This window comes from Saccopteryx bilineata, chromosome 2 (genome assembly GCF_036850765.1).
Source record: "Saccopteryx bilineata isolate mSacBil1 chromosome 2, mSacBil1_pri_phased_curated, whole genome shotgun sequence".
Classification (NCBI taxonomy): domain Eukaryota; kingdom Metazoa; phylum Chordata; class Mammalia; order Chiroptera; family Emballonuridae; genus Saccopteryx; species Saccopteryx bilineata.
The window spans coordinates 268662313-268683112 of NC_089491.1; the positions used below are offsets into that span (position 1 = coordinate 268662313).

The window sequence follows — 20800 nt, forward strand, 5'->3', positions numbered from 1 at the left end:
TGCATGTGCACCTGGCCTTTCACTAAGCAAGACCACTGTGTGGAACTCATCCCAGGGAGACAAGTGGCAAAATCACAATGCCACATGCACAGAAAGCTGTCCACTTGATGATGGCAAAATGCCAGAAAACAACCTAAACAACCAATAAGGTGCCGGTTGAATAAACCATGATGCCATCATGAAGAGCTGTCCTATCGACTACAGAAAGAAACAAGGGACATCTCTGAGTATTACTAGGGAGTGGTCTCCAGGATATATCATCAACCGAAAAAACCAAGGTGAAAAAGAAAGTACACCAAGTAGGCTATCATTTATTTAAGGCAGGGAGATAGGCATACCTATGTACCTATTTAGAGGTGTTTTATTTTAAATGGATGAATAAGGCTTAATAAAAGTTACCTACTGGGGGAGGTGACGAGATGTAAAGGAGACTTCTTTGAATCTACCTTTTTTTGGGGGCAGATCAACTTGGAACCATACGAAGCAAAATTAAATGTAAAAAGCAATCTCTAAAACGTTAAAAACAAAATGAAACAAACTTAAATGTGTATTTAGTTTGTGACAATACCCACACGAACAGGAACCATTCCAGGTGACCAATATTCTGACTGTAATCCCTGGAGTGGTATTTCTGATGATATGGGTGGGGTTGTGTTGGGTGGTTTCTTGGAGGATGCTATGTGTGTGCTGTGGGATAAAATGGATGAGTAATTGTATCGGTGTTGCTGGAAACCAGGATGTTAAGGCTGGGAGTCTGGGTAGGAAAGGATGACCAGGTTAAGTAGCAACCCTATAGTCCTGAATTTAAACTAGGAATATCAGGTTAAACTCATAATACAGTTTATCTTTTAAAACACCAAAACCCCACCTCTGTCCAGGGAAAAGACCTAGAAACAATAACCAACCCTAAGCAGTGAACACCTCCAGCATCTCAGATTGTGGTCTCTAACACCACTTCCCACTAAAAGCACCAGTGCTCCTTAGAAAGACGGACTCCAATCAAGCCCCTAGATTTGTACTGTCTAAGAGAACTGTGATGATGGAAATGTCCTCATCTGTGCTGTCCATCAGGGGTCATTAGCCATCAGTGCATCTATTGAGCACTTCAAATGTGAATACTTTGGGAAACTGAATTTTAAATTTTCACAAGCTGAAATTTTAAATAGCCTCCTGTGGCTAGTGGCTGCCACAAGGGACAGTTCTGCTCTAGAGAGTACTGCTGCATTACAGGAAATAAGTGACAACAGGAAAAACAAAAACAAGACCAAGGAACAAACAATCCTGCTTCTTCAACCACATATTGCAAGAGGAAGAAAAGAGATGGGCCCTGGCCGGTTGGCTCAGTGGTAAAGCATCGACCTAGCGTGCAGGAGTCCCGGGTTCAATTCCCGGCCAGGGCACACAGGAGAAGCGCCCATCTGCTTCTCCACCCCTCCCCCTCTCCTTCCTCTCTGTCTCTCTCTTCCCCTCCCGCAGCCAAGGCTCCATTGGAGCAAAGTTGGCCTGGGCGCTGAGGATGGCTCTATGGCCTCTGCTTCAGGCACTGGAATGGCTCTGGTTGCAACAGAGCGACACCCCAGATGGGCAGAGCACCGCCCCCTGGTGGGCATGCCGGGTGAATCCTGGTCGGGCGCATGTGGAAGTCTGTCTGACTGCCACCCTGTTTCCAGCTTCAGAAAAATACAAAAAAAAAAAAAAAAAAAAAAGAGAGATGGAGGAGGAACCTACAGATTAAAACAGCTATAAGGGACAGCCACCAACCTTACTCTGTGGTTCTGGACTTTGCTTCCAAAAACTCCCAGTCTACAGAGGGTACAGTGAGCCAGAGCGAGGGTGTGGGTGCACAGGAAAGACTGGCCATTGGATGGTAACTGTTTAAGCTAAGTGAGGGGTACATGGATGCTCATGATAGTCTCTCCACTTCCATATGTGCCTGGAATTTTCTACAATGAAAAGTCAAAACCATGACTGCAGAACTAATCAATCCTTCGGCTCTCCACTTTCCGGAAGAATGAGACTTGGGAGGAAAGGGGCCCAGAGCTGTGATATTTCGCACTTACACATGAAATACTGAAAGGCTTTGGACTTCACGAGGATGTTAATTCCTGTTGGAAGAGGGGAAATGTTAACGCCGGAATCTTCCTGTGCAAGTACACACTCCCCCACCACCTACTTCATGCAAGTGAGCAACCAGGGTATTGATGCCCAGGAGTAAAAAAAGGAAGGGCTGGCTCTGTGAGTGACACCCAGACACCCGGACACAACTGCACGGACAGCAGCTGCTCCGGGACAGCCTGGACAACCCGGAGTTGGGACGAACAGCTCGAAGCGTTGCTGACCACTGCTGAAGCCTCTATTACTGCTGGCCTCAGCCCGGGGCGATGGATTCATCCCCTTGAGTAGCCATCATCCCAGTAGAATGAAAAACCCTCCAGAGACTATGGAATAACAGCTATGCCCAAAAAAGAATCCATCATCTTTACTCGTGTTCATAATGGCCTGGAACCAGTTTCAGGCTTTTTCCATGAGCAACTCCCCTGTGAGCTAACCACACCCCCCACGTGGAACTGCACATCTGCCATTTAATAAAGGGAGGCCTATTAGGTCAATAATATGGGCACGCCAATTTAAATTTCTTGAATTTTATGCTATGCAAGGGATCCTCTGCACAAGGTATATATCCCACCCCAGGAGGATGAGCAAAACACACTATTTGCTTAAAAGGCAGGTTTCAGAACAGGATATACAAGTGCAATCCCAAGACTGTTTTTAAAAGGCACAGGAAAAAAATAAACATCAGAAGGAAACGCATTAGGAAATGAACACTAGTTATCTCTGGGTGGGACATTTTCCTTTTCTTCTAATTAGCAGGCTTGGTCAATTTTCTTTAACAAATGAAATGTCCCACAGATGTCTTTTTGGGTTTTTTTTTTTTGTTTTTTTTTTAATTTTATTTATTCGTTTTAGAGAGGAGAGAGAGAGAGACAGGGGGGAGGAGCTGGAAGCATCAACTCCCATATGTGCCTTGACCAGGCAAGCCCAGGATTTTGAACTGGCAACCTCAGCATTTCCAGGTCGACACTTTATCCACTGCGCCGCCACAGGTCAGGCTGGTTTGGTTTTTAAGTTACCAATTTCCTTCCTAGTCCAACACTTATTTCCCTGCCAGGGTAATCACACTCTTTGTCTTATCTACACACACACACACACACACACACGCACGCACGCACGCACACTCTTCCTTTGCTCCTCTGTGGTCTCTGTCCCCAGCTACCAAGACACCATACTCGGGTGGAGCTTACCTTTGAATATGAGAAATGCTGTCCTGGGAAGCTCATCAAACCAGTGTTCTCTATGTTTCTTCACCTGGCCAGGGAACAGGGCCATGGGAGAGGGTGTTAGGACCAGGGACCAGAACCTCGCCTTTGGGGAGTCAGGGTGCCACGTTCCTTCCCTGCTCACCAGCCTAACTTGGGGAACAGTGAAAATGCTCAGGGATCTAAGTAACAACAGGCCACCAACGGCCACTGAGCCGGTCCATGGGCCATGCACGTACATTATTGTAATATCCCGAAAATAACGCTGTAGGTCGGAACTGTCACTAGCCCATTTCCCAGGTCTCCCTGCAGCGCCCAGAACTGAGCTGGTCCAGCCTGGAAGACCTGCGTCTGGGTGCCTCTCGGCCTCATCCCCCCGTGGAGCACCTGCCCGTCCCTCTCCAGCCTCGCACGTGACCTCACCTTCCACTTCAAGGCGGCAACTTCATAGATATCATAAAAGTCCTTCAGGCTGTCACAGTAACACGAAAAGGCAAAAAGTCAGAATGCCTCCACAAAGCTTCACCTCTCCCACCTGCCTGGGGTCATCTTTAAGGGGAGTCCCAGCACCTCAGCACCCAGGAGACCCTCACCTGTAGGCGTTTTGATCTCCTTCTCTCTGGTGCTAGGAACACTTATTCCACTTAGTCTACACGGAGTGACAGCCTCACTCCCCCTGGGTTACTATAACTCGTACATAGACGGGGACTGAGCCTCTGCTGGCCGAGGACTTAAGGGAACAAATGGGCTGAGAGTTCAGCCCAAACAGACCTCGCTCACTCTTGTCTCTATGGCCGACCTGCTTCTTTTCAAATTGAAAACAGGGTTTGGGTCGTCAGCAGTCAGAACCAGACTGCACATGGAGATCTCGGGGTGTGTCTGTGTGTGTGCCTCTCTGTGGATCCGCTCACATGCAACTACCTGACCTCACGCTCAGCTCGAAGGTGAGCAGCTGGGTCAGTCTAGTTCACGATCCAATAGTCCTTTTTTGTCACGTCATCTTGAATTAACTTTGGGTGGGACTTTTGTCACTCGTAGAGGGCATCCTGACAAAGACGGTCTACACGTGTGAGAATCTCGAGGAAAAGGCAAGTCTCTAACAGGCTCTGCCCGCCCACCTCCTGGCGCCTGGCCCAGCTCCCTGACTGCCTCAGGGGGCCACAGCGCCCCCACCCGGCCTGGAGCTCTCACCTGAGCAGAGGTGTGCTGCTCTGATTCAGGGCCTTGAAAGTCAGATAGCGCTCACCAGCACTCATCCGGGGCTTGTAGAAGCGCATCAGGCCCTCAAACTGCCTGTAGGAGATGCCGGCAGGGGTCTGGGGGAGGGGACGGGCAGCAAGGTCAGCACAGGGAAGTACAGAGCCCAGACTGCCCCTGCCCCTGGGGGCAACCACTCAGGGGGCATCCAGCATAGCATGGAACTCAGGATGCCCGGCCCCTCTTATCCTCCCAAGGGCAGAACTCCACTTTCTAAAGCTTCTGGCCCTGCCATGCCAAGGGGCTGCCCGGAGCCAGAGATGGGGAGCAGGGACCCTCGCCCTCCCCGCCCAGCCGCTGCTCCTCTCTACCCTCTGGCTGATGAGCAGGCGATAGGCGTGCTGGATGGCGGTTCGCTTATGCAACAGCAAAGACTTGAACTTGCGTTTCTCGATGTCATTGAAGGTGTCAAACACCACGGCAAGAAGCTGTGAGGGAAGAGCAGAGAGACCTGGCTCCCCTGCATGGCGGAATCTCTGCCTCCAGAGGGCGCTCTTCAGCACACCCCAGAATGGGCGTGGGGTGACCCTCCCTCTAAGTGACTTGGTCTCTAAGTCTCAGCAGAGGAAGGCCATGCATGGCCTGGGTAGGTTTGTACAGTGAGAAGAAAGCAGGGACAAGCATGCTGGGCTCTACGCCCACTTCAACTCACTACAACCACCGAGGACAACCGAGGACTGAGGAGGCCATGTGTCCATCCTGTGCCCTCCCGACCTCGGAGCAGGGAGGAGCATCACTGCCAGATGCTGCCTCCAACTCCATCCCCCTGTTCCCTGTCCTGGGAAGTCACAGCTTCAAACACTGGCCCCGGAACCAGGGGAGTGAGGGGGCCTGCCCTCTAGGGCACAACATTCTGGAACTGCCAAACTCCAAGGTCAGCATATTAACAACACAGCCTGCATTCCAGAGGACCATGGGGGAGGGGGAGGCAGGATCTGAAAAAAGCCTTTTAGGAAGCACTTCCTTTTTCTTGCAAAAATATTTTGAGGGAAACTCTCTTGTCCTTTTGCATCCCTTCAAACTGGCCCCCATCCCATTTTTTTCCCCTTTAGATCAAGATAAGTTCAGCAAACCTTGTCTGTAAAGAGCCAGAGAACAACTATTTTAGGCTTTGAAGGCCAGATGGTCTCCGCTGAAACTTTTCAATCCTGCACTGGAGCACGAAATCAGCCACGGAGGATGCGGAAACAAATGGGCGTGGCTGTGTGCCAATAAAACTTTATTTACAAGTGCAGGCTGCAGTCCTGCAGACCCCTAACCTGGGTTTTCAAACTAAAATAAGTCAATTTCACATGGTACATCTTTATAATCCTAAATTATCGACAGTACGGAAGAACTATAGTGAGTATGAAGAGATACCCAACATATTTCTTTTTTGGTTTTGAGAAATTAAAAGAAAATTTTTTCCTGTTTTTAAGACTTGCAAATTTTTAGCTTTCACACGTCTACCGGGCCTGACTAAGAGGACTAGGGTGAGAATGCTCTTCAGAAGTATAAAAATACAAGACTTGATAAGAGCCTCTCCCTGATGATTCTGGCAATGACAGGTGATCTTGGCACTGGCCTAACGGTGACCGGCTGATGGCAGGAACGTGCCTGGTGGCCAACCAAGCCTCCTCGAACACCTCCGGAGTTCCCAGGGTGCACGGGGACGTCACAGTCTCCTCAACAGAGTGTGTCCTGTATAGGATTTCTGACGGTTCGTGATCAGTGGGGTGGAAATACGCAAGGTGTTCCAGGACGTGGGTGCCGTGAGACAGAGTGGTTAGGAAGAGCAGGGTTTGGAATCAGACCGGCTTGCCGGGCCACCCCAAGCTGTGCAGCGTGGGCACGGCACTCTGCCCGTGACCCTCCGGTTCCTCATCTACAAACTGAGAATCGTAACAGGACCTCCAGGGTTCTTGCGTTACATCCTTCACTCCACTTTGCATGATGCCTGGGTTGGGCTTAGTCAGTGCCAGCTTTTATAGTTATTATGTGTTTGCTAGAAGAATGAAAAAGTCCCAGGGGAGCCCTGGCTGAAACTCCAGCACCATCAGCAGCAATGACGGTAATAACCTAGGAGGCCGCTACCGCCAGGGTGTTCCCCGCCACACCACACTGACGACATCCGGGACCCCCGGCTCCCGCTGACGGCAGCCCCTCCTTCCCCATTCCCATGGGCCCAGCACTGCGCAGACAGCTCCAGCGGTGCGTAGGCATGGTCACTCACCAGGTTCATGATGAAGTACAGCTCGATGGAGAGGTACACGATGAAGAAGACACAGGACCAGGGGTTCTGGGCGTAGGAAGGCATCATCACGTCTGGGAAACTGAATTTGCAGAGCGTCACCCGCCGGGCCCCGTGTCTGCCTGCCTCGGTCTTCTCTAAGGACGTCTCTCTTTTCTGCCTTCCCAGCCCCGGCCCACCTTCCCCGGCTCCCAGGCCACGGCTTCCAGTTGCCAGGCCTGCCCCATTCACTCCTCCCAGTTCCCCCAAGCACCTGTCTGGGCTGAGAAGAGAAGACCCTGGGCACTAGCAGACGACAGGAGTCAAAGCCGAGCCCTGACTTACTTGGCCGTGGTCAGAAGGACGAACAGACTGACAATGCTGCTCTCCAGGGTGCTGAAGTACTGTCCGGGGAAAGGAGGCAGAGGACATGCTGGTGCCAGCCCACAGGCGTGCCCCGGCCTGGAACAGGCCGCGATGGGCCGCCTGGAGCATCTGCCCATCTCCCTCCCAGAGAACCCCGGAGGGTGGCTGAGAAATGAGCAAACAGGGAGTAAGGACCCTGCCTTCCTGAATTCTCGCTTCTAGCAGAAGCGGACAACTGATTGTGGGGCTTTTCTCCAAGAGAATCACATTTGCACAATTAGCTTGGCTCTCCTTTGTTGTAACTGCCACCAAAACGTTCCCATGTTCCAAATCTGATCCTGGAAACGTGGTTCTCAGGATGGGAAAACATGCCTCTTAATTCTCAGGGAAGGAATGGCTCAAATCTGGATGCCAGGGACTTGCAGGGGCCACAAGCTGTGATGAGAAGCCAGGCAGGGCCTCCCTTCCTAATGTGGCTAGGGAGTCAGTCCAGCCATCATGTCAGAGGGGAAAGGCCTCACATAAAGGAAGAAACAGATGAAAATGGTGATTACTTACGGGGTCTGAAGGATTAGAGGAGAACAAGTAGAAACCTATAAGGCAGTAGAAAATAAATTGAAAAGAGGGTTAGAGTAGAGGTCCAAAACCCAAATGTCAAAGGGATTGGACCAATAAACATGAATGAGAGCAGTGGGCAGAAGGGGAGCAACAGGGAGTGGTGGGGACTGCGGCATTCGGGAACACATGTTCTGTCTAAATGGAGCAGGTGGTTACCAGGCACTGAGTAAATGCAGCTATTTGGACATGTGGCCTGAGTGTCACTAGTCTAGTATAAAAACGCTGGAAATCTCCACCTGACCTGGCTGGCACAGTGAATAGTGTCAACCTGGAATGCGAAAGGTTGCTGGTTTAAAACCCTAGGCTTGCCCCATCAAGGCACATACAAGAAGCAACTACTATTGTGAATTGATGCTTACCACTCCTCACCCCACATTTCTCTCTCTCTCTCCCTCTTCTGTCTCTAAAAATCAATAAAATCTTTTTTTAAACACTGCTGGAAATCTGTATTTTTGTATAAAACTCTAATTTTAAGACGCTGGCTCAACATTTATACACCAAACAAAACTGAACCATAGTCTGGATTTGGAATCCAGACTGCTAGTTTGCAACCCTGGTTTTGAGAAAGTAATAATTCTAAAGGGACTCCATTGTTCCTCTGTAGCCAAGGGTCCGGGGGTGGAAACACCACTAATTTCCTCCCTCTGGGGGTGGGCTTTTTTCCCGAGACCCTGAAATCCTATGGGAAAAGCAAGAAAGTCAGCCCTTGGGGGAAGTCAGCCCCTTGCAGCACAAAGAAAGTTGCACCGAGAGTGGGTGGAGGGGACGTGAAGAGGGAGCCAAAGGCTCAGGACAATCAGTCACAAAGGCGTGGGGGAGGTCCTAGACTAGAGTCAGTATTATGGTTCCACTCCTCTCCTTGCCAGGACTAGAGAAGGGACCTCAGGCTTCCTCACCGTGTCCCGGGATCCCCACTATCTCAGCCCTGCATCTGGACGGGGTGCCGCACCAGCACGTGCCCTTATCTGAAGAGGCAAGGCCTCCTCACAGCTAGAATGACCTCACCGTGGTCTTGCTTTTGTATCCCATGATGCTGCAGTGTGCAGACCCCAACGTCCTCCACGCAGAGAAACTCTCACACGTGTCCGTAGGACACACACTAGTGTTCACTGAAGGGTGACTTGTGATAGTGAAAAACGCCCACTAACAGGAAAGCAGATAAATAAATCTGGGTGTACTCATTACACTCCAGTGAAAAGGAGCGAGTGACACCGACACACACACACACACACACACACACATGAATAAACCTCATATATGTAGTGTTGAGCACAAGGCACCTTGCAGAAGGGGACACACACATTACATAACCATTTATGCAGATTTTTGAATATGCAAAGTAATAATAGAATGTATGTGTTGCTTAAGGAAACATAAAATGAATCTACACAGGCATGCATGGCAATGCTCATCTCTGGATACGGGTACCTCCATGGGGGGAAACTGAGATCATGAAAGGCTACAAATGGGCTTTCGTTTTCTTTCTAAGTCTTCATTTCCTGAGTTGGAGTCCCTGGGTGTTTACACCATTTGTAAAACCTTTCTGAATTCCAGAACTGCCAGAGCAAATTTTTCTCCCTCTGCGACTTTGCTCTTAGAGCCTGCCAGGTCCTGGGGCGCAGGGAGCTCACCGAGGATGGCGAAGATGATCATGAAGAAGAGGAGCAGCAGGAGGATGTCCATGAAGGGCGGCAGGGACTGGAAGATCTGCCGCAGGTTGCTGGGGAGAGAGGGGCCGGGAGAGGTGAGGCGCAGCCCAGGGCGGGCCCCGAGGACGCTGTCTGGGACTTCTCAGGGGGCACGAGCTTATCGAGACCGGGGTCCTGTGCTCCTGACTCATAGAACACTAAATACCACTGCATCCTGGCTAGTGACATCACACTTAGTGTTGTCCTGGAAGACTTGCACTCAGCAGGTGCCAGGGAGACCAGAGGCAGATGTAGCACAGACAGCCACCTCCTCCTGTCTCCAGAGCGCAAGCGGGCGAGCGCCCTGCACTGGGTGGGAGCAGCAGAAGGCCAGGTGCGTGGCTGCAGGTGCAAAGGTCAGCTTCCATGAGAAGTGAGATGCATGAAGACAGTTCAGGGCCACCTGGTCCTTGGACACTTGCATCCAGCTTTAAGGATGGGCACACAGAATGAATTGCTAGCTCATTCTTATCAGCTGTACCCCAGCCAACAGATGTTCCAGATGGAGTCTTCAAAGCTGAGTTTAACTCTAGGCCGATGGTCTGGTTTGAGTGCAGTCCCGTGGTGACGGGGGATGTCCCGGGACAGCCTGCAGAGTCATGTGGACTTTCTGCTAAGTTGCATGTCTCAGGCGCTACCACTGCTGTGTTCGGGCAGATAATGTGCTTCGAGAGAAGAGCCAGCCCCAGAGAGTTGTAAGATGGGAAAGAGCCCTGGAGTCAAGACACCTAAACTTCGGCTGGAATACCACCTTCCTCTCGGTGTGGGTCGAATGGCACGGGGAAGTGAGTGTGCTTAGAGTCTACCAATGTGCAGAATGGGTCTTATCGCTACTTGACTCACTGGCTCCTGCTCCACCGGCCCAGAGTTCCATGCCAGGCCATGATAGCGACTATCTGAGCAGCTCCTCCCCCAGGCCTTACCGCCGGACGCCACCGCAGTACCGACAGTCCACCAGGAAAATGCAGCGCAGTGCCCGGGTCACCCGCATGTGGGACGTCTGCCGTACCAACACCACGATGGCCTCGACGAACTGCACCACCAGCACGGAGGTCTGGGGGTGGATGAGCACAGAGCACCGTCAGCTCCTCCTCCCAGACCCCCTCCCGAGTACCCTGAACTCAGGGCTGGCTACATACTGCCCACTCTGGTCTCAAGAGGCCTGTCCCTTGTCTCCAGCGCCCTTCCCCAACATCAAGCAGCCCCTGGAGAAGAGCCCTCGGCTGCTGGCACAGATGTGTGGTCCCAGGAGGATGTAGCCAAGGGGGATGCCCCCAGCAGCTCGTCAGATGGCATTCACGGAGCAAAACTGCCAGCGTGCCTGGCCCCATCTACTGACCCCCTGCCCTCGGCTCTCCTGACTGTGCCGTGAAGACCTCTGAGGTAGGTCTGTCATGCGCCTTGACGCCCAATTCCTCGGGCACTTTCTCTGGACAAGTATGTATGCTTTTACGCTGCAAAGGGCCACTCTGACACATTCCTACTTGTGCCTCTCTCTGTTGCACAAGAACGTGGACAATGCTGCTTACAGATCAGCGTGGGTTTAAATCCCATCCTCTGCTGGATGTGAACTAGGAATAGTAACTCATCTCCAACAAAGGTCGCTGGGCCATGCTTCGCATGCTCCAAATACCGAATCACATTAGCGACTGTCAGCATCACCCTGACCTCCAGAGCACGGCGAGGACGGGGACCCAGGGTTACGCTTTTGAGTGCAGGGGGATTTGGAACTGAACTGAAGAGACTGGCTCGAGGGGGATGTGGGGGGGAAAGCTGCAGGGAGATGGACACGTCACCTTGACCATGGTCCGTCTGTGCCGGACGAAGGTGTGGAGGCCCAGCCACCGCAGCTTCATGCAGAGTTCAAATACAACCACCATCAGGGCGAACAGCTCCAGAGTCGCATGGACCTGCAACCAAAGGGTGTGGAGGCATGCCATCACCCCCCCCCCATCCTCCCTGCTGGTGACCACACCCGACTGCCTTTTCCTCTGAGGCTGGAAAGAGCGGGTGGGACTACTAGCAGGTGTGGTGCCCACCTGCAGCCAAGCTGAGGCCACTGGTCCTAAGTGAGGCAGTCAGACGGCACCCTCCCTGACATTTCCACGTGAGCCAGAGTCACAGAGACGGGAAAGTGCATTCACACCACAGGCGACCCCCACGCAAGACCAGTGAGTCATCGCTGCTCCCTGAGGCTTCTAGGACCTCTCAGGGCCTGTCTGCCCTTCTAGAATGTTCATTATTCAGGCTCACATTAGCCCGTGTGACAGTTTCTGGTGCCTGACCCCAGAGAGCGGTGGCTCCCGGCCATCCGGACACTCACATAAATGCCGAGCCGGAGCGCGGGGACGGCGGGGGCCTCGCACAGGGACAGCAGCAGCAGCAGCAGGGCTGTGGACAGCTCCATCAGGTAGAAGAGATGGTTGTGTGCAAAGAGGTAGGCCGCCAACGCTTTGGCGTTCTTGGGGTGGGTGAAGAACTTGTCATTATTTTCACCTTCCTGAAGAAACAAGAGCCATGTGGGCGGGCACGCCCCCGAGACACAGCACCCAGGGTGTGCCGTGGGCCAGGGAGAAAGGAAGGGCCTTGGCAGGTCACAGAGGAGTCCGGCCGGAGCCGGATGCTGACGGGAATATAAAAGTATCATGGCCACAAAGCTGCGCACCTTCTAGGCACCCCCTGGCTGCTGATGGGCCTTTAAAGACTTGCCGCTTCCTAAAAACCTCTTGGAGGAAGCGAAGATTTAAAAGTCCAGAGAAAACAGAGAAGTGGGCACAACTGGGCCCTTTAGAGGCCAAATTCTCACAAATATCTGTAGGACATAAAGACCAGGGGAGGGATTCTGGGGTACACAGCACGGCTTCCTCACTCCTCCCTGGGTAACGGTGAGAAAGTTCCTCCATCTCTCTAGCTGTCAACGAGACAACACTAGCCCTTCCTCATACAGCTTCTACAAGACACTTAGGACAGTGTCTGGAACACACACTAGGTGTTTAATAAATGTTTAAGTAGAATGAACCATTTCTGCAAAAGATCATCTCTCCAGGCCCCAGCCCAGCCAGGTGATAGTCCAGTACCTGGGAAATGAAGAAATCTGGCCTTTACTGTGGTTTGCAGAGTAACTTTGAGCAAGTCACTTCCCTGAAGCTGGATACGTCACTACCCTCATTACCAAAAACATTAAAGCAAACCACAGACTCGACAGGGGCAGGCCCCACAAAGGGAACAAGCGCCCCAGCAGTCAGAGGACAGGCCGGGCAAGCCATGCTCACAGCCCTGTGATCTGCGTAGGGCTGTGGTTTCCGCTGCCGCCGCCAGGGCCGGAGGGACACCCACGGTGGCCTGGGACGCTTCTGGTTTGGATTACTAAAGAATGCAATTCTGGGGGGAAATGTCATCCTACAAACAGCCAGGGATGAAGGTCTGGCTAGAGGAAACCCTGACATGGAGGGCTCAGTTTTAACTCTTGGACTTGGAATTGCCACAGAGGAGCCAGAAGGGGAGGTCTCCAACACGAAGTGAAATATGACCCATGTCCCCGGACTCTGATCCAGACTCCCGAGGAGAACACTGGCCTAGCTTCCTGGCTGCTGATCACGAATGAGATTAAGAAGAATAAGGAGGCGAGCCAGTTGTCTGCGACCTCTAGGCCTTCGCTCTGGGCTCCCTGGGGCGGAAGTCCATCCAGTAAACAAGAACCGCCTCAGACACGCTGTAACTGCTGAGCATGTGGCTCCCGAGGGTGAGTTCACGGATGAAATTTGGGAAGAGGAGAAACTGCAGGGACCAGGTATCCTCAAAGTGGCGAGGGGCCGATGACCCAAGCACACCGGCAACCTGGTTCCGGCTCTGTGCCGCAGCTCAGTGGCAGAGCAGAGGAAGGGAGACCATCTGACAGCAGCCGGACCTCCCTCCAGAAACAGCTGCAAGCTGCTGCTCACGGACACCAGAGTTTGGCTTTGATTAAAAAAAAAAAAAAAAAAAAAAAGCCCTGGCCGGTTGGCTCAGCGGTAGAGCGTCGGCCTGGCGTGCGGGGGACCCGGGCTCGATTCCTGGCCAGGGCACATAGGAGAGGCGCCCATTTGCTTCTCCACCCTCCCCCCCCTCCTTCCTCTCTGTCTCTCTCTTCCCCTCCCGCAGCCAAGGCTCCATTGGAGCAAAGATGGCCCGGGCGCTGGGGATGGCTCCTTGGCCTCTGCCCCAGGCGCTGGAGTGGCTCTGGTCCCGGCAGAGCGACACCCCGGAGGGGCAGAGCATCGCCCCTGGTGGGCGTGCCGGGTGGATCCCGGTCGGGCGCATGCGGGAGTCTGTCTGACTGTCTCTCCCCGTTTCCAGCTTCAGAGAAATACAAAAAAAAAAAAAAGATGTATTTTTGGCAAAAAAAAAAAAATCATTCAAGTAATACACAGGATCATAAGGTTGTAAAACCTCCATCAGCTAAAGGTAAAATCACCTTTAATACTGAGATAAAACAACTTTCCAGATGTGAGCGCCAACTGTGCAAACACACAAACATATACAGATATCTGCTGCCATAGGTACATGCATGTATCTATGTACCTGTTTACATGTGTACATATGTAAATGTTACTGAAAAATGATCATACTATTAACTGCTGTTCTGTAACCTTTTATTTCCCCACAACTACATGGCTCATTTCCAAGTGGATACATGTGGTAGGGTGTAGAAATGAGGCAACAACATCTAGAAGAAAGAACATTATTTGGAGGCTAGACGGACACGGTTTAAATCCATGCTCTGCAACTAACTAGCTGGGTGGCTTTGGACCCATCGAGCCTCTCTCAGCCTCAGCTGCTGGGCTATAAACAACCCCTTCAACGGGTTGTTAGATCAGCAAGTGCCCACTTAACATTAGATATTTTTATTTCTGATATTCCCCTCCTGCATAAGGAAAGAAGCAATGATCGGATTTCTGAAGTCCCCCAGGCCATTCTGATTCTGGGTCTGGACCCGTCCCACACTCTCTTCTAGCACCTGTTCAGCCTCAGAGAAGGTGACAGCGCCCAAGGCGCCCTTGGGTGGCCCAGACAGATGAAGAGGCATGCCTGAGCTTGCTACGATGTCCCGAATCTGAATCAAAACTCATTGTTGAGGAGCACATCAAAGCATTGAAACTTGTTTACAAGAGTTACAGTAACATGTGGAAAAAAGCAAGCTGTATACAACCATAGATAGATACCACAGGACTAGAATCATCTTAGAAAACACAGAAAGCCTGCATGTGACTCTTCAAATAAATAATGTTCACAGCGCCTGCCTTAGGGAAAGTTTATTTACATCCCCTTCATACCTATACTTCTAGTAATGAGCATGTATCACTTTTATAAGAAAGCCTTATTTTTACTAAAAAACAGAAAAACACCCAAGCATGAAACAGGAAACATGAAAGCAGTAGAAAGTTAAACAGGAAGAGGAATAAGGTCTCTACATTTCCCACGCTAGGTCAGCACCCTGCTATAGCAGTAAGTATAGAAAGAAAATGTCTCTCCCGAGAGAGAGAGAGAGAGAGAGAGAGAGAGACAGAGACAGAGAAGGCCGCAGGGAGGGGTAGGTGGAACCACGAACGGGGGTCACCGGACAAGCCCATGCACACCGCCCTGCACAGAGAAGCTCATGCAAAGAGAACCAAAGCCAGAACTGAATCTCTGGGCATCCAACAGAGCCCCAGTTCTGCTCCTCCACCAACGGGTGCCAAGAAAGGCCCAGCTCCTGACCCAGAGAGCCTCACCTGGAGGTAGACTGCTGCCTCTTGATAATTCATCTCCCAGTTGTGTCCAGTGGGGCTCGAGGGGAAACTCTCAGCCTCTGAGCTCAGGCTGGGGGCCTGGGAGTCCTGCACGGCGCAGCTGCCTCCATCTGCATTAGAAGAGGAAAGAGGTTCCTTTACAGCCCAGGCTTGAGAGAAGAAAGACACCGTTCACCGGAAGAAGAGGCTGGCAGTCACCTCCCATGCCCCTCCGTGTATACCATTACTTAGAAGTCAGAGCTCCACCCCCCACCCCACCCCCGTCCTAAGACAGCAAGAATTAGTATGGCTAGTTAAAAATGTGCTCCTTGGCTGACCAGGCAGTGGCACAGTGGATAGAGCGTCGGACTGGGATGCAGAGGATCCAGGTTCGAGATCCCGAGGTCGCCAGCTTGATTGAGCACGGGCTCATCCGGTTTGAGCAAAAGCTCACCAGCTTGAACCCAAGGTCGCTGGCTCCAGCAAGGGGTTACTCGGTCTGCTGAAGGCCCGCGGTCAAGACACATATGAGAAAGCAATCAATGAACAACTAAGGGGTCGCAATGCGCAATGAAAAACTAATGATTGATGCTTCTCATCTCTCCGTTCCTGTCTGTCTGTCCCTGTCTATCCCTCTCTCTGACTCTCTCTGTCTCTGTAAAAAATAAAAAAAATGTGTTCCTTTCCCTTATTAAGTGAAAACAGCAAGTGCAGAAGAGCACACTCATCTTTTGTGTGAGGAAGAGAGGAAACAAGGAAACACACAGCTATCCTCGGGAAAGCGAAAGGAGAACTCAATGCACCTGGTTACCTACAAACTAGGTGGGGCACTGGGTAGAAGCGTTGCTCAGAGGAAGTAATCTTTCTGTTTACTTTTTATTTTTTGTATTTTTCCGAAGTAAGAAGCTAGGAGGCAGCCAGACAGACTCCCACATGCACCCGACTGGGATCCACCTGGCATGCCCACCAGGGGGCATTGCTCCCTTGCAACTGAAGCCATTCTAGCACCTGAAGCGGAGGCCATGGAGCCATCCTCAGCACCCATGCCAACTTTGCTTCAATAGAGCCTTGGCTACAAGAGGGGAAGAGAGAGAGGAGAGGGGGAGGGGTGGAGAAGCAAATGGGCGCTTCTCCTGTGTGCCCTGACTGGGAATCGAACCTGGGACTTCCACATGAACCCAGGAATTCCACACGCCGGCCCAACGTTCTACCGCTGAGCCAACCAGCCAGGTCTCTGTTTACTTTTGACTTTGGAGGCATGTGAATATTCTGAGTGAGAAAATAACAATAATAGGATGAGTTCGTTGGTGCAGGGTCACCTGCTGCGCCTGCCTACTGACTCCCGTGCCCTTTTCTTCACTGCCCCATCTGCCTGTGGCTCTGGCTGACTCCGCCTCTGGCCCCGGGCAGGTGACCCAGGTGCAATAAGAACCTCTCGTGTCTCCAAGACAGGGCTGAATTCAGGCATAGGTGTGACCCAAGCCTGGCCAGTGAGGGCTGAAATTGGGACTTTTCCTGGAGCACTGAGGAAGGAGGGGGGGCTCTCTCCCTGTGGCTGCTGGAGGCTGCCTCTGCCCCCATGTGGGGCAAGCCTGCCCGAGAAGGACGTCATTGGAGTACAAGACGGGAACAGAGGTCACCCGAGCTGTAGCCTTGGGATCAAGCTACACCTAAAATCTACCTCTGTGTGTTTCCCAAATCTGGGCCCATAAAGACCCTTTTGCTTGGGGGTCACACACTCTCAAGTGTCTCTACATCAGCGGTTCTCAACCTGTGGGTCGCGACCCCAGCGGGGGTCGAATGACCAACACACAGGGGTCGCCTAAAGCCATCAGAAAATACATATTTTAAAATACATATTTTATTATTTTAAATAAAATATGTATTTCTGATGGCTTTAGGCGACCCCTGTGTTTTGGTTGTCCGAGAACCGCTGCTCTACATGGTCAGCTGTGACACCAAGAAGCATCTGTCGGCTTGTTAGAGAAAGAATATCTATGATGACAATCTGGTTCCCCACAATCCACACTCCTCATACCTGCCCCTATAGAATAGACAATCCCGCTTCAAACCTGTTCTGTAGCAGAGGTCCCTTTCCAAAGACAGACACAGTATTTCCTTCCATCCCCCATGCTCTTCTGGGAACCTGCCACTTCCTACAAAGAGGTGGAGCTGTGTCTCCTCCTGAAACCAATGCAGCCTTTGTGACTGCCTTGACCGATAGGGGATGGAGGACGTAACGCAGGCGTCTCCAAACTACGGCCCGCGGGCCGCATGTAGCCCCCCATTGCAGCATGAGGCCATTTATCCGCCCCCCCCCCCCCCGCTGCACTTCCGGAAGGGACACCTCTTTCATTGGTGGTCAGTGAGAGGAGCACTGTATGTGGCGGCCCTCCAATGGTCTGAGGGACAGTGAACTGGCCCCCTGTGTAAAAAGTTTGGGGAACCCTGACGTAACGTTTAAGATTCCAAGGCAAAGTCATAAAAGTGCTTCTGCCTTTTCCTCTTGGGACCATGTGGAGGAAGCCCACGCAGCTGGTGGAGGGGCCCACGAGAGGAATCCAGGTCCCTTGTCCACAGCCCGGCTGAGCTCCCAGCCGACAGTCAGCACCTTCTCAGCCAACCAAATGAGCCACATCTGCTCCGTCAAGTGTCCAAACCAACACTGTGAGGAGCAGAGAAGCTGCCCCCCAACACCTGCCCAAACTGCAAGTTCATGAGCAGCGTAAATGAGGTTGCTAGCACAAGGCATTACATTCTGAGGTGGTTTGTTCTCTAGCAATGGATAACCTACATATCTAAGTACTTTATACCAATCAGCCTATTTAAATCTCACAATGGTCCTATGAAAAAGGTAATATCATTAATCCCATTTCAGATTGGAGGAAATTAAGGTGCAGAAAAGCTAAGGACCTCCCTGAAGCCACACCGCTACTGAGACACTGGGCTAGGAGACCAATCTAGGCTGGCTGGCTCCTATGCAGGAGGCTATGTGTCTCTCAAGAATTGGAAACCTGACAAGGGTGATAGGGTAGTGTTAAAAGAACCATTAGCAGCAGAAATCACTAAAATGGAGTTACAAGGAGGAGGAGGGACATGTGGCTGCCACCTGCACTCAGCAATGCTGGCCCTTCTCCACCCAAGGCTAACACTCCCCATTCCGATCCAGGTGCCCATTCCTGAAAGAGCTAAGCCCTCGGCGGAGAGAGTAAGTCCAACCACCTTCCTCAACCTGCTCACAGGGACCAGGGAGGCATGAGCCAAAATGTGACTCGGACATCCAGAGCAGCTACAGGCAGGCAGCTGCATGGTGCTGCCACCCCGTGAGGCCAGGCCCCGTCCTCCTCAGCCTTCACACACCACGGCGGGAGCCTGTGTCCAAGACACGGCCATCCCGGGAAGGGCCCGTGTCCAAGATGTGGCAGTCCCAGCTACAGTCACAGCAGTGCTGGGATAGGGTGGGGGCGACGAGCTGGCACAGGGGGCAGCGACATTAGCCTTGCTTTCCCGGCACTTTCTGTTCCCCTGCCCTTCCCCAGATCTGTACCTGGCCGCCTTCTCATCTCCCAGGGGCCCACCCAGACACCGTCCTCTCAGAAGCCGCCTTTGGCTTCCCCCTGGGACGTCACATCTCTGTCCCCCTCTGTCCCCCTCTGAGGCTGCTCACTGCTCCTTCCTGGGGCTGGAACCCCCACCCCCACCTCACACAATGCATTTATTTTCTTGTGGGCCTGTTTCCCTGCTTGGAATGTCAGCCCCGTGAGGACAGGGCCTTTGTCTTGTTCACTGAGATACTCTGAGAGCCCAGGACTGTGTCAGGCATGATGTAACAAGTGCTCAACAAACATATCTGAAAGGGGAGCTCTAGCCCTGAAATTCATGGAACATTCAAACACGGGCAGCAGCTGGAGGGCACAGCAGGTGGGATGGGCAGGGCCCACAGGGTAGACCCCACATGCAGGGTGTTAAGAAGAGCGACTATTTTGTATAAGAGGAATTCAGAGTAGAGCCTTAAGAAGGAAAGAAAGGAAAAATACGACCTGAACTGCTGAGGGGAAGAATGGACTTGGTTCCGGGCTTCTACGCACTCAACCTTGCACTGGCTCAGAAAACAGACCTTGGCTTGCTGACCAGATCCTGACAGGCAAAGCCTGAGAGCTGATTTGCGGCTCTTATGTGGGGAGAGGGCTGCAAGGCCCTAGGTGACAAGGGAGATGAGGGACGCTGAGGGGCTTTTCAAGGAAGCCACGGTTGATTTCAAAGAGCCCCCTTCACCAGGCCTGAGCGGCGAGGCAGTGTGCATTTAGCAGGACAGAAAGGGCGCTGATGGATGGCGGGGCCATGGCCCTCCCATTCCTTTCATTTGCAGCCCTCATGCAGCGGGGACAGCTTTACAGCCAAGTCCAGCAGCACTCTGAGTGTGCTGCATGTGCGGGGGCTGGGCACCGTGTGGGTCCCGGTCCCCTCCCCCTCTGCTCCTGGAGAAGTGGCCAGAGAGGTGATGGACACGCTCCAACTCCCAGGTGCTTCGCTGCTGCAGTTACGAGGAATGCTGAAAGGCCCAGCGGCCTCCCAGAGGGAAAGGACAGTTATGGTCCGTAAAACAGAGGACACAGGAGGCCCATCAGAGGCAAGGGGGCCACCTGACTGTCCTCTAGTTCTGAGGGGGAGGGTGTCCAGAGCAGAGGTCCTGCGTACTGGGGAACCCACCCTAGGGGCTTCCTCAGATGTACTCCCTCAAAGCAGGTGAGAGCTGCGGGGGACTCCCCATTTCCCTGGTCACCCCTGGGCATGAAGTCCCAGGGAATGGTCTGTCCCCACAGCCCCACTGAAGCTCACTGAGGCTGCCCAGGTCACCTGCCTGGGGAGTCTCAGAGCCCCATGACTGTAAGCACCCACCTGCCCTGGTGACCTGATGCCCTTCTACCCTGATCTGCTCCTGCCCACCTGGGCCGAATGTGCACTTCCTGGGAGAAAAGGTCCCCTAGTAAATGACTGGTGCTGGCATCTTTTGGCACGTCCCTGCTCAGGAACAGTCCTGGCCACCAACGCGGTCAAGTGGGCTCTGACCATAGCACCCCGGGTCCAGCCCCATCCTGTGAGCTGGACCGGCTCTCACACAGGTGACTATCAGAGATAATGGAAGAATCAGCACGTATGACCTAGGACTTTGGCACCGTCCTTACCCAGCGCACGGCAGGGTCTTCGAGGAGAGCTGGGAAGGCAAGAGAGGAGCATACCACAGAGGCCCCGCTCCAGGAAACAGGATGACCTCAGCATGGGGCTGTCGGGGGGCTGGCCCTCCACCACCTCCTCCAGGAGGATGACAACTGGCCCGGGCCTCTGCATGTCCACCTTGGCAGCGGGCCAGGAATGGAGAGAAGGAAGAAGGGAAAAGACATGCAGCAGGCCGGAGGGTGGCAGCTGGCCGGAGGGTGAGGGAAGCCGTCTTCTTGGCTCTCAGGCGAGCCAGTTTCTCTGCTTGCAGGACGTTTCAAAAGGGCCAGAAGAGGCTGACCAGGAACAGAGGAGGCTGACCAGAAACATTCTTGGCACCTGGGAAGGTCCCATTCTGCCTTCGGGGCAAGTTCTCAGAAG

General features: G+C 52.6%; 1 protein-coding gene across 5 annotated transcripts in view; it reads right to left on the minus strand.

Moving 5' to 3' along the window:
- TPCN1 (two pore segment channel 1) overlaps positions 1–20800 on the minus strand; it is a 118772-nt gene that overhangs the window by 12145 nt on the left and 85827 nt on the right. For 3 of the 5 annotated variants that reach the window (XM_066260515.1, XM_066260513.1, XM_066260514.1), the window contains 13 exons: positions 15206–15333; positions 11779–11955; positions 11252–11365; positions 10379–10509; positions 9399–9487; positions 7708–7742; positions 7129–7187; positions 6787–6886; positions 4886–5002; positions 4509–4633; positions 3741–3789; positions 3303–3366; positions 2061–2105 (listed from right to left, as the gene is read on the minus strand). In XM_066260515.1, coding sequence (XP_066116612.1) covers positions 2061–2105; positions 3303–3366; positions 3741–3789; positions 4509–4633; positions 4886–5002; positions 6787–6886; positions 7129–7187; positions 7708–7742; positions 9399–9487; positions 10379–10509; positions 11252–11365; positions 11779–11955; positions 15206–15333 — 1233 coding nt within the window. Of the gene's footprint in view, positions 1–2060; positions 2106–3302; positions 3367–3740; positions 3790–4508; positions 4634–4885; positions 5003–6786; positions 6887–7128; positions 7188–7707; positions 7743–9398; positions 9488–10378; positions 10510–11251; positions 11366–11778; positions 11956–15205; positions 15334–20388; positions 20534–20800 lie in introns of those variants that run through there. The other 2 variants (XR_010729296.1, XM_066260512.1) reach the window with 2 other exon arrangements.